The sequence below is a fragment of the Camelus ferus genome, chromosome 25 (genome assembly GCF_009834535.1).
Source record: "Camelus ferus isolate YT-003-E chromosome 25, BCGSAC_Cfer_1.0, whole genome shotgun sequence".
In the NCBI taxonomy this organism is placed as follows: Eukaryota; Metazoa; Chordata; class Mammalia; order Artiodactyla; family Camelidae; genus Camelus; species Camelus ferus.
In genome coordinates this window covers 8,531,958-8,544,847 of record NC_045720.1, presented here as the reverse complement: position 1 = coordinate 8,544,847, position 12,890 = coordinate 8,531,958, and the positions used below count along the sequence as shown (strand labels likewise).

At 41.1% G+C, this 12,890-nt stretch overlaps 1 protein-coding gene across 2 annotated transcripts in view; it reads right to left on the bottom strand.

The window, feature by feature from the left end:
• ADCY8 (adenylate cyclase 8) overlaps window positions 1-12,890 on the bottom strand; it is a 150,904-nt gene that overhangs the window by 57,718 nt on the left and 80,296 nt on the right. For both annotated transcript variants that reach the window (XM_032467722.1, XM_032467721.1), the window contains one exon: window positions 3,469-3,569. In XM_032467722.1, the coding sequence (XP_032323613.1) occupies window positions 3,469-3,569 (101 nt within the window). The remainder of the gene's footprint in view (window positions 1-3,468; window positions 3,570-12,890) is intronic.

Below are 12,890 nucleotides of genomic sequence, written 5' to 3'. Positions count from 1 at the left end.
TTTTTCTCTTGGCATTTCAATTTAGGAAGTTTCTATTGACCTATATTCAAGCTCACTGATTCTTCCCTTGGCCTTGTTGAATCAATTGATGAGCCCGTCAAAGGCATTCGTTATTTCTGTCAGTGTTTTGAGATCTAGCGTGTCTTCTTGATACTTTCTTAGAGTTTCCTTCGATTTATACGGCCCATCTTTTCTTGCATGGTGTCTCCTTTTTGCGTTGGAACCTTTGATAGATTAATAACAGTTATTTCATGTTCCCTTCCTGATAACTTCAGCATCTGTGTCATAACTGAGTCTGGTTCGAGGATGATTTGCCTCTTCTTTCCTTCTGGGGTGCCTTGTCATTCTCTACTGAAAACTGCTCATACTGTATCAGGTAACAGAAACGGAGGTGAATGGACCTTTACTAGAAGGATTTATATGACTCTGGCTATGAGTTAGGCTATGTTTAGTGTTTGCTGTATGCTATGTACCAGTGGATTCAGATTCCTCTCATGTCTTGTTCTTCTCTTCCCTCTTGAGTTGAGCTCCCCTAAGAAAGAGTCTGGTTCCTGCAGTCCTTTCTGGCAGTTTTTAGCCCACGAACAATATACTGGATTTTTGGTGCGGTGAGAAGGCCTGGGGGGATGGGGCTTTGTCAATGCTTTAAATCTTCTTTTTGACTTTATTTTTATTTTTATTTATATATATATTTATTGAAGTATAATTAGTTTACAATGTTGTGTCAATTTCTGGTGTACAGCACAGTGCTTCAGTCGTACATGAACATACATATATTTGTTTTCATATTCTTTTTCACCATAAGTTACTACAAGATACGGAATATAGTTCCCTGTGTTCTTTTTGATTTTAAAAATATTCTCCCTTTCCACCTTCCATTTCTCTTAAGTTGTTATTTGCTGTGTTTATCTGCTCTATGTTTCCTCTTATTAAGTCTTCACTTCTGAAACGTATCTTTCTTATATTTTTATTTCTTTTCTGAGCTCTCTTCCTGAATTTCTCAGTTTTTTTCTAACTCTGATTTAGGTTGTTACTTGATGTCTTGAATGACATGAAGGGTTTCAGTTCTTTTTGAAATAGCAGGTTGAAGTTTTGATATATGTTGTAGGCATGTCTTTTTCGAGTGCTTTCATAGCCTTTTGGGATATTCATCTACTTTTTTTTTTCATTTACTTTTAATTCTCTTTTTTTCTCATAATAGTTCGGTATGGGATTGTCACCAACACACTTTGTTGCTACTTTTTTGTAAAATTAACTTGGCTGAACACTTAGCAAGGGATGTGGTTCCAGATGTGACTCCACAGCGTTCTTTCTTCAGCTCTTTTCACATAGTGTTCAAAACCATGATGGCTAGATTCCCTCCCCACTTTTACTTGGACTCTCCATTTTCCTTCTTCACGACTGCTCTCATTGTGAGTAATTTTGATTCCATTCACACAAGTTCCCTCCAGGGCCCTGTCCTGGGAAGGAGGTTTGGCTGGTCATTTTGAGAGTTCATAGTGTCTTGATGGTTCGAGCTCCTCAGACCTTAACTGCAGACCTTTACAAGCTCCCGCTGTTGGATTGGGCAAAACCCCTCCCACTTTCAATTGCTTTTGCAGTTTATTCCAGTGACACTTCTCAGTGCATCTTTTGGCTGTATGGGGGCTCCTTTGTTCCCAGATGCCCATCTGTTTCTTTCCAGTTCCTCCCACAGAGATGCTGATATCACAACAGTCTTGGGGCTGTTGGGAGACTGTCATTACCCATCCCTGTTCTGGAATTTGTGGGGCTATCACATAAGCTATTTTTGTTGTAAATATGGTCCTTGAGGGTTTTGGTTTTGCTATCTAGTTGCTCAGAGATGTGGGAATTCTGAGAAATTCAGAAATATGTTACTTCTACCACCATCTTCTTGGAATCCTTTCTGTCCTCTTAATATCCTTGCTAATCTAGAAAAGGTCAAGCACTGCCATTCCCTGACTGGTAGTTAATTTGAACATCTTTCCTTCACAGACCCATGCTGCAACCTTTCTCCAAAACCTCCAGGGCCTCCTTCCTGCTCCGAGGGTCAATTCTAAACTCCTGAACATAGCACGTGGACATTGAACTCCTGCTGGCTCACTCCCTTTTCCACCAAGTTGCCCACCACATCCTCGCACAAATGCTTCACTTCAGACTCTCCCATTTACTCACCAGGCTGCAAACACAAGGTCGTCTGCATCTCTGTGCTTTTTCCTGCATTGTTTTCTAAACTGGGAATACCCTTCCACCCTTTCTCCCTCATCCTACTCAGCTCAAAACGTGACCTTCTCTGCCAGCTTTCCTTAAACCGCCTAGTCAGAATGAATCACTGATTTTGGCACAAAGCAGTTAAGTAATTAAAAGCACAGACTGTCTCTGTGTTCAAATCCCAGCTCAGTCATTATATAGACGAGAATTAGAATGCTGCCTCACTTATTGGTTGTTTTTGAGGCTTTATTGAGACAATTTGTGAAAAGGATTTAGCATTTTCCTGGCATATGATAAGTGCTCAGTAACTGGAAGCCATTATTAATGTCTCCCTCTCCCATTAAATTATGTCTTAGAGGATGCAGACTTCCTTTGCAAAATTATACCATTCTCAAGGGCTAGCAAGTTGCTTTGCCTGTGTTAGACATTGAACTAATATTTGTTGATGTTATTTTTAACCACACTAAAGGGGTAAACTCCTGGTAAGTTTAGGGAGAAGGGAATTTATCTGAGAAAAAAGCCAGGGGTTACCTTACAGTGCAGGAGACAGCAAAAAACACGGCCAATGGACTAATCTTGAGCTAAGTTCAAATGCCGGCTCTGGCACCTGTCATTTGTATGCTTTGTCTGTGTCTAATAGAGTGGTAAGAGTCCAGGCTCTGGGGCAAGACTTCCTCAGTTTGAATCCAGGCTGTAACATTTTTCAACTGTGAGATCTTGAACGGCTTACTTCATTTCTCTGAGCCTCAGTTCTCTCCTCTTTAAAATGGGGATAGTAACAGGACCTACATCATAGGGTTGCCATGAGTTATTGTATGTAAAGTATCTGGAACAGTGACTGGCCACAGATGGGTGTTTGCATTAAAGTGCCAATTTTGCTGCCCCCGGAAGCTGTGATGCTGTATCTTATGAACAACAAAGAGGTAATTAACAAAGGAGCAAGTTAGTGGTAACGGAGGAACTGAAACCTACTTTCTGCATCCGTGGGTGCGATGTCAAATAAGAGGGAAGCCTATTTTGACCTGGGTTGTTGTCTTTATTAAGATGGGGAAAAAGCTCTTGCTTTAGCAGAGCAATGAGAATATTATGCAGAGTGGGGCAACCAGAATAGACACTGATGTCGGCAAACATTTTGGTATGAATCCTGGATCTGGTTATTTTAAATTCTGATCCCTGGAAAAGGTCAGCCGGCTCCAGGTGAGGGCCCATCAGCTCACAAAAACATTTCCCTTCATAACTTAGTCCTTTCATATTTACCTTGAAGAAGGAAGCAAACTTTGTATTGCCGTGATAAACAGAAGGACGATAAATGCACAGACCAAGTTTGACTTGAATACTTCATCCCTCATTTGAGAATACTGTAATTAAAAAAAAAAAAGGAGAATGAATTACTTTGCAGCAGAGTTGGACTTTTGGAAGAGTTAAGTTTTACCAGCGTTTGGCTTTGAGGGGAAACATCAAGAAGAGACTAGGTATTTTAGAGGAATCCATTAATAAACCCTTCATAGAGCATTATCTCCATCCGTCCCACCAACCCTCCAGTGAGAGCCCAGGGGCAAATATGATTCCCTTCATAGTAACAGGGAAGGGGAGAGGGACTTCGCATGAGCTCATAAACCAGTTCTCCTCCTCCCTCTAAACTAACGTCATTTTAACAAAACACAAAAGCACACATCCATTTATGCAGCAAATCAAATTCACATTGACTTTCTTCATGAGTAAACGTTAACACATTTAAGGATCTTGCTCTGTTTCTTGTTAGATTTGGGGACCCAAGGAAATGGTTTACCAGAGAGTCTCCTTTTTCATAAAAACTATTGAAAAATAAATTCATCGAATCTTAGAATAGAAAGCAGACAAAGAAATCTCCAGCAAGGGCAGCCCTTTCATTTCACACGAGAGAAACCAAGAGATCGGCCAATAGGCTTGACTGCCCTTCTGCTGTCTGCTCGAGGTGGCCCTGGGCAAGGGTGGTAACTTTATTTTGATTATCCAGAGTACTCAGTAATTTCATTGCCCAGCCTTAAAAGCTCCTGGAAGGTCAGCGCTGAATGTGTATGTACTTGCCTTAGTCCTGCCTGGTTTCCTGAACCATCTTGGAGTCACTAAACCAAGGAAGAGTCCAATTTCTTCACAAGGAAGAAAAGATTTTTTAAAACTGAGAAAGATCTTAAAGTCAGCCTGAATCAAGTCCCTCTTTTTACTTCAATGCCAGAGAGGTCTAGTGACTTGTCACAAATGATGTTGCACAGAACATTTTTGGGGCTGGGACCTGAACGCTAAGCCTGGCTCTGGAACTTTATGATCTCTGATTTGAATTTCACAGTTATTTTATAAAGGAAGCTGGTAAATAGAGCTCTCACAACATCTTAGGCTCTCTGTTCCTAATTCCAAGAGAAGTCTGTGGTCAGGTCAGTGAAATGATAAAATTAGTCCAACCTGCTGTTGGTATGGGAGGCACAATCAGTGGTTACATGATTTTTATCCTCTTGCCTACTTCTTGGTGTGGTTTGGATTTTAGATTGAACTCACTGCTCAATATCATGGCTCTGATTGGAGAATGACAATGACCTGTAAATGGTGAGTGATGTGGGGGAAGCGCAGTGCTGCTCAGAGACTGCACATTCATCGCTGTTGCAGGGCAATGCTTTTTCTGCTCCCTGGAGTCGAGGCCTCCGTCTACTTGCTGACAACTTGCTCAGTATCTAGAGGGCAACTGGGAACACGCCCCTGAAGCATCATTACAGCCATTCTCAGTCCTGATAAAATTGCACAAAATCCCTGTTACTGACAGTTCCCAAGAATGCTGCCTAAGAACAGGGTGCCATCATAGAGACCTACACACACCAGCGCAAAAATGAATGAGTTAGCCACAAAGCAGGTAACTCAAGGAAAGATCAACGTCTGAATTCCTTCTAACAACCAATTGCACAAGATCTAATTATTCTTTCTTGGCTGACTAATTTCAAACCAGCTTGCTTATATAGATTTGATAATGAGATTTAAAAACAACAATAATAATTTTTCATGTAAGTAATCTCTCTCTTGTTCCTTTTCTTCATCTTCATCATTAGCATCCTCCTCATCACCCCATCATCACTACCATCATCGCAGCATCTTGGAGTCATAATGGACCCTGCCCTCAGGAATCCTTTCCGTAAGGTTCCTGATGTCCACTCAGATGCCTGCTGATTAGCATCAGATAACCTTTTCTGCTTTGTTGGTGGAAGCGGGTTTCTTTTCTCTGAGCTGGGGCGGGACACCCTAGAGTTTCAAACACCCTCAAGTGGAATGTGGCCAGTGCCCGAGAGCTCATTCTTTTGCAAAGGATTTCTTTCCCACTGGGGCTCACTCTCACTGTGAAAAGGTCCTTTCCTGTAGATCCCAAGCCTGAGTCTCTGACTCCTCTCTTCAACGTTTTTACTGATCTCACATACTCATCATCTGTCCAGACAAAAATGCATACTGTTTTACGTTATTCATTTTCTTCGGATGGAAAGCTGGTTGGTGACAAAGTAGGAAGACATACTTTGCCTTCAGGTCTTCTACTCTGTTTCACTGTGAGCAAAGCCAGTGCCTTTTAACCTCTCTGCCAAATGGGGGAATTAATACCATCCATAGGTTTTGCAATGCTATTCCATCTTATTGTATTTTATTATGCTAGAATTTAATAATAAATTCTATTATTTTTATGTTTGAACTCCAGTGCCTATCACAGTCCCATGAAGAAAGAACCTTACTATTTTTGTGATGATGACATCAATCAAATACAAAAGTCTGGGTTTCATAATGGAGTGCATTGTAACTTTGGAAATGCAAAGGAGACAGAATTATGGAAAAGAAGTTCTTAATTGGCTCAGGATGACAGGGTACAAAGACTGAGTGGTGATTCATTTCACTTCCTCTTAACTTGTGAAGGTCTGAGCACTCTGGTTCACAGCTATATTAAGGCATACGTAGTCTCCTTCCTGCCATAGTTAGGCTCTATAGCTGGCCTCTGTTCTGTCCTTACTTGGCCCACTCATTCTTTCACATCTCAGTGGTGAGCATGGGCTAATCTAGAGCTAGGCTGCCTGGATCCGAAGCCCAGGTCCAGCACGTACTAGCTATGTAAACTTGGGCTAAGTGGCTAAGTCTTCTGTGCCACAGTCTTCTCATTCAGAAAATGGGCGTAATAGTAAAAACTATCTCTTGCTGGGAGGAAGAAATGAGTTCATATATGCAAAGTGCTTACTGTGGTGTTATAGCACATGGGCACCTTACACAGTCAATTTTCTATAATCAGTTTCCTATATTCAATTAATTGCATATTTTTTTGCTATACTTGTTACCTTTTTGAAGCCAGCTTCTCAATCACAGTGCTGCCTTCTAGAATGCTGTCTGCTATTTCTCTGTACAATATTATGCCTTGTACTCAGTAGGGTCTCCTAAAATGTTGCTGACTGATTGGTTAATCATGCTATAAAGAATTCTTTTAAGGGGAATTATAATCTTGCATGTGGTCTTTTGTCTTAGGAAAAGATTTTGTCCTTATTCATTCCCTTGCTTCCTAAAAGATCCTCTACCAAGGAGTGGAATTCTCCACTCCTCCAGGGACCTTTAGGAAAGGTGTCCTTGGAAATGACCACTGGGCCCTTATACTTCACTGAGTCCTTGGTCTAGAAGAGAATGTGGCTACATATATGTATGTATGTATATAAAACAAATGAGGAATTTAAGAACCAGATATGGGGAAGAGCTGATCAAGGTCAATTAAGTGGTTGGTGGACTAGTTCAGACGAGAAGCCACATCTCTTGGCTCCTGATGGAGTATTCGTTCCATTAGACCCCTGTTTTCGGGCAGGAAATGAACTAACTCTAAATGGGATTTATGCTAATTAAAAAGGCCATGCCACTTGGGGCAAATTACAAATGCTTCCTTTGAGAGCTTAGATTAAAATTTTGATTATAGTCAGCCGTCAGTATCCATGGGCTCCACGTGAACAGATTCAACCAACCACAAATAAAAAAAATCCATGAAAAAATGCCCAAGAAGTCCCCAAAAGCAAAACTTGAACTTGCCACTCCCCAGCAACTGTTTACATAGTATTTACACTGTATTTGCAGCTATTTACATAGGATTTATATTGTATTGGGTGTCATATGTAACTTAGAGATGATCTGAAGTATACAAGAGGATGTGTGCAGATTATATGCAAATGCTACATCATTTTATGTAAAGTATTTGAGTATCTGTGGATTTCGGTATCCACAGGGCAGGGGTGTGTATGTGTGCTGGAACCAATGTCCTGCTGCTACAGAGGGACAACTGTCTTATTATTTTTCAATCTGTAGGCTTTGGTTGATTCAGGAAATGGTCCAAATCTAGTGCAACAAATCGAATAATAGTGAGTATTGTCTAGTGCAAGGTAGGCAATATGCTACATGCTTTATGTAGATGATTTCATTTAATTATCATAGCAACACTTTAAAAAAGATCCTATTTATCATATCCCCATTTTGCAGATAATGAAACTGAAAATGAGGATAACTGAGTAATTCAACCGGGACTTCCCAGATTGTAAGTAGAGGATCCAGAGAGTTTGACCCCAGTGTGTAAGGTCTCATTGGCGGCACTCTCTGGGGCAACTTTGCTATTTTCAAGGTAAAATCATCTTCATAAGGTGCATGATCATGTGTCTTGGTGTATTTCAGTGATGTGGTTTACAATACAAAGACAAAAATGTGTTAAAAATTTGAGCTTACGTAAATCTTTGTTAGAATGAAAGTGAAGCATGATCTGAGCAAGAATGGACCTCAGAAACAACCATGAATTAGTCTAATACATTGGCACTGCTTCCCATACCCTGGGATACAAGACACATTAGGATTGCTCCCTCCTTTTTTAATGAAGTAGTTTCTCTAAAGAAGCTCTAGAAGTGTAAGATTTATTTTCAGTGAGGGTTTAGCCTCACCCAGAACTGGATTGGCATAGGGTTAATTGGAAGGAGAGGGAAAAGAATAACTGCTGCATTTATTCACAGGTTTATTATGTGAGTATTATGTCACCTAATTTTCACAGCAGTCCAGTGAGGGCAGGTAGTATGATCACTGTCATCTCGCTGAGATCAAACACCTTATCCTGCATCACTCAGCCCGTATCTGGCAGGAATTGGGTTCCAGTCACATCTACTGCGTAATCAAGGCTATGTTCCTTCCTCTGTCTTTTACGGAAAACAAAACACTTGTGAGATAAATGAAGCTTTTGCAGGTGTGTGGGTGTCTAGCTGAGTGATGGAATGCTATCAATTTGTTGGTATCCAATAATGATCCACAAATCAATCAACCCTTCACTGCACCCACATCTATTTCCAAAGTGGGATTTGAATCAAGCTTTGTTTGACCCCAGAGCCTGAGCTCCTGGGGCCATTGTGAGGCTTATGGAGACATTCCTTCTAGGTCTGTCTGAGGCCATGTTGGCCTTCAGTATGGACCTGGGAACGTCTGATGTGACCTGATCTCTCAAGGCATAAGGCAAGTGATTAACCCAAGTCCCAGGATGCAGCCAAGGACAGAGAAAGGTGACAACAACTCAGGACGCCAGAATCCCGGAAGGGTTTTCTCAAATGGTAGGTCCCCCTGCAGAATCAGGATCTTGAGGGCAGAGTGATGGTCAGGTACTTGCATTTTAAACAAGATCCTCAGGTTTGAAACCTGTTAGCCTAGGACAACGAGGCTTGTTATGGCTTAAATTGGTAACGGTGACAAAGGAAGCCTTGATTTCTTGAAGAAAAAAGGTTCACAATTTAACAGAAAGATACTAGCATTGAAAGAAGGAAGGAAATCTAATTGTCATTGATACGGTTTGATTTTAGGACTTAGCGCACTAGAATGCCCACATCAAAACATAAGTTTTCAATTCTGAAGCATATACTAAACTTATCTTAATCTTTATTCAAGATGAGGAAGTTGCCTCATTCTGAGGTGGTCACGTTGTTTTTGAAATACCAGGCTAAATGAAGTCATTCCAAGTAAGAGTGTTTCTATGTTATTAAGCTCTCCTAAGGCACTAAAGGTTTTGGGTTGGTTTCTCTGGCCTGGAAACATCCATAAGTAATTATAATTAATTGCCTTCCCCATCCTAAGCTTCATTCTGAGCCTTGTTCTAGAAGAGAAATAAAGGCCAGAAGCTGAGAAATATCATCTTCTTGTAAGTGTTCTGGGGTTAAGTTCTTCATGAGATAAAGAACACTCCCAAATCAATAAGACAGAGGTGCTCGGCACAATAAAAGATGGCGATTAAGACAAATGTTCAAATCACACAATTAAGATAAATGTACAGATTGCACAATCAAGATGAATGTACAAATCACAAAAGAAATACAAAGACTAAAGTATAGAAAACATATATAGAAAGACATTCGACCTCAATAGTAATTTTACAAAAAATTACAGGATGATGCTGTTTCTTATCAAGTTGGCAATTTTTAAAAAAAGTACATGCACAGTTTTTGAGGGTGATTTTAGAATGCACCTTGATTATTTTAAAATGTGCATTCTCTTATACTTATTTTTACAGTTTTATCCTAAGAAGATAATTAACCACATGGATATATGATTTACTACGACAATGGTCATTGCGATGTAGTCTATAATTTATAATTTATAACAGTGAAAAACTGAGGGGGAAAAAAGCCAAAAATGGTTGAATCATGCAATAGAGTAGTATGCAGTTGCCAAAGTTATTTTGTAACTGAATATTTAATAATGTGGGAAAATGCTCAAGCAAAGAATGTAGAAAAGGGTCCCATTTTAATAGAGAAATTGCATAGATAAATACAAAGAATTGCACTCATGAAAGACCAGCATGACAGATGCCACAATGTTAACAGAGGTTACCCTGGGCTGTAAGGTCACAGGAGATGCCATTTTCTTCTTTTTGCCTTATATGCTTGGTGGAAGCTTTTGGTAGTGAAAATGCATTACTTTTTCTTAGGAAGAAAAGACATATATAATAAAAGGAAAAATCCAATGTGATTGACAGTTTTTGACAAAAATGTCATGTTTTCTGCATCTCTTTACCATAGTTCTAATTTCTGTTTGCCCCTGAGATCTGTAAGCTCCCTTAGGAAATTTTAGCTGGAGACGAAAGAAGGGCAGTGGGTTCTTCTGTGAAATCTGGGAGGAACTGGAGAGGACCTTTGATGATTGGATTAGGTCCCCCTGCCCCACCTGGGATCTTCCCAGAAACCTCAGGTGGTTGCAGGGAAGTGAAGAGGTTGAGAATCACTAATCCTAACCTGGCTGAGGCCCAAGCCTTGGATCATATAACTTGTCACCCATGTGATATTTGAGTGAAAGGAGGTGCTATTAATAATTACATTGAGAAAATGGATGTAAACCAGGACCATCTCAGGCAAACCAGGACATGTGTTCATCATGACCATAGGGAATGCACAGCCTCATAGCACCGACTGCTGAAAGCTATTAGGAGCTGTCCAACGATCTCATCTCACAGATGAGAAAACCCGGGAACAGAGAGGGAACATGTGCTGCCCAAACTTGGCTAAGACACACGAGTTGTGAGCAGGCTTTCCTGAAGCTTAACTCTAAAGAGTCCTCTGTGTGTATGTGTGTGACCCACCATGAAAGGACACAGCAAGGAGAGAGCAGAACTTCAGTTTTCTCTCCTGAAAGTCCACTGCCAAGAGTCAGACCAAAACCAACCCATGTCTTTTGGTTCTTAGAATTCACAAAAAATATCAGACTCCTAGACATAGAATACAAACTTGTGGTTGCCAAGGGGGTGGTGGGTGGGAAGGGATAGATGGGATTTCAAGATTGTAGAATAGACAAACAAGATTATACTGTATAGCACAGGGAAACATACACAAGATCTTATGGTAGCTCACGGAGGAAAAAATGTGACAATGAATATATGTATGTTCATGTATAACTGAAAAATTGTGCTCTACACTGGAATTTGACACAACATTGTAAAATGATTATAAATCAATAAAAAAATGTAAAAAAAAGTAGACTTTCAGAAAAAAAAATTCTCTACCTGACTTAAAAAAATTTTTTTTTTTTTAATTTAAACCACATTCCGAGTGTAATGGATTCCATTTTGGAGTTCTCCTTCTTGGAGAGCTCTTTTCCCGTCTAACCAGTGCCAGGCTAGAGGCACGTGAGCCCCCTCGCTGTCTGCTGGGTGGGTTAGTCCTGCTCATCCTCACCCCGAGGCTGTAAGCACAGCGCATTGGGTGGATTTTCTTTGTGCTGCATAGAAAATGAAGCCCCTCACAGTTGATGGTATCTTAGGCAGTGAAATAGGACGGCCAGGTTTTGAGATCTAGGACCTCCACTTAACCTCTGGGAGGCTCAGCTTTCTCTTTCGTAAGTGGGGCAGTCGTGTTTCTCTGAGGATGCAGTAAACCGATACACACAAACACCAAGCACAGAGCAGATGGTCACTGATGTGATTTTTCGGCTTCCGGAGCCCTGTGGATTTGAAGGCCCTGTTTTCATGTTGGTAAGGCTTCTAGGACCCTTTCTTACTTGCTCTGTCTCCCAAACCCCTGCCCCGTGCCTCCTTCCTTATCTAAAGTTCACAGAGAAGAGGATGAAGATAACACAGGATTGTCACCTTCATATAAGCGCCTGGGAGAGCAAGTCTCCAGGGCTCCTGGGAGGGACAGGGTCGTGAACAGACAAGGGCACTGGGCTTTGGGGTCACAGTGGGCTCAGGTCGCAGCCCCTCTACTGACAGCTGGAGTTTGGACAGGCTACATAATCATCATAGTCACCAAGTATAAAATAAGGCTCATCGTGACATCTCCTTCATACTGTCATTGTTGGTCCATTTGTGCAAACAGCTTGGAGTAGCGCCTGGCATTTGGTAAATACCTGCTGATGATTACTTTTTATGTATCCTCTGCTCAGCAGTAACACAGCCCCTGGAGAGGGTCTCAGGGCAGGAGTCGATGAAAAATGTCTCTGTGACATGAGGGGAGGGAAGAGTTTTCTGAGGTGCCCTACTTGCCCTCACCCCGGGAACCCATGTAATGCAGAGCACACTCAAGCTGGTGCAAGGCTGGACTGTCCGGGGCTAAATCCCTGCATGTCTGTTCAGGATGCTACGCTTTGCTTCCCTTAGAAGAACCTCCCTGGTCACAGAAATCAACCTCAGATACATGGTGCCTCCCCTAGGTCCATTCCTCCTCCAACGCCTGCAGGTGAGAGCCAGACACTATTGGATAAAACACATTAGAAATTATCTACAGCGTGCAGGGGTGAGGTCGTTAGTGAAGCAAGTACACCTTTAGCAAGAATGAATAAAAAGGCTTTCTATTGCCCTGGACGCAGGCATTTACACTGGCCAATAGAGAAGATTCTTTGCAAGACCACCCTGCTCTTTTTAGCTCCTTTAATGTTGCAACCAGGAAAGAAAATGCATTTAATTTGGATCGTAAGCCTTTAATTATATTACTCATAAGAAACGTCCACCTGCTATTGTGGGGGTGGGGGGGGTGCCTGTTGAGCAGGCAAAATGTTTCTTTTCCTTTTGTTTCATTAGTACATAGACACAATACATTTCAAGCTGTGATTCGCAGGTGAAGATATTAATTTTGGAGTTTGCAACCTTTTGGTAGTTATCAAAGAAGCTCATTAGGAAAGATGCATGTGCACAGAAGTGTGAA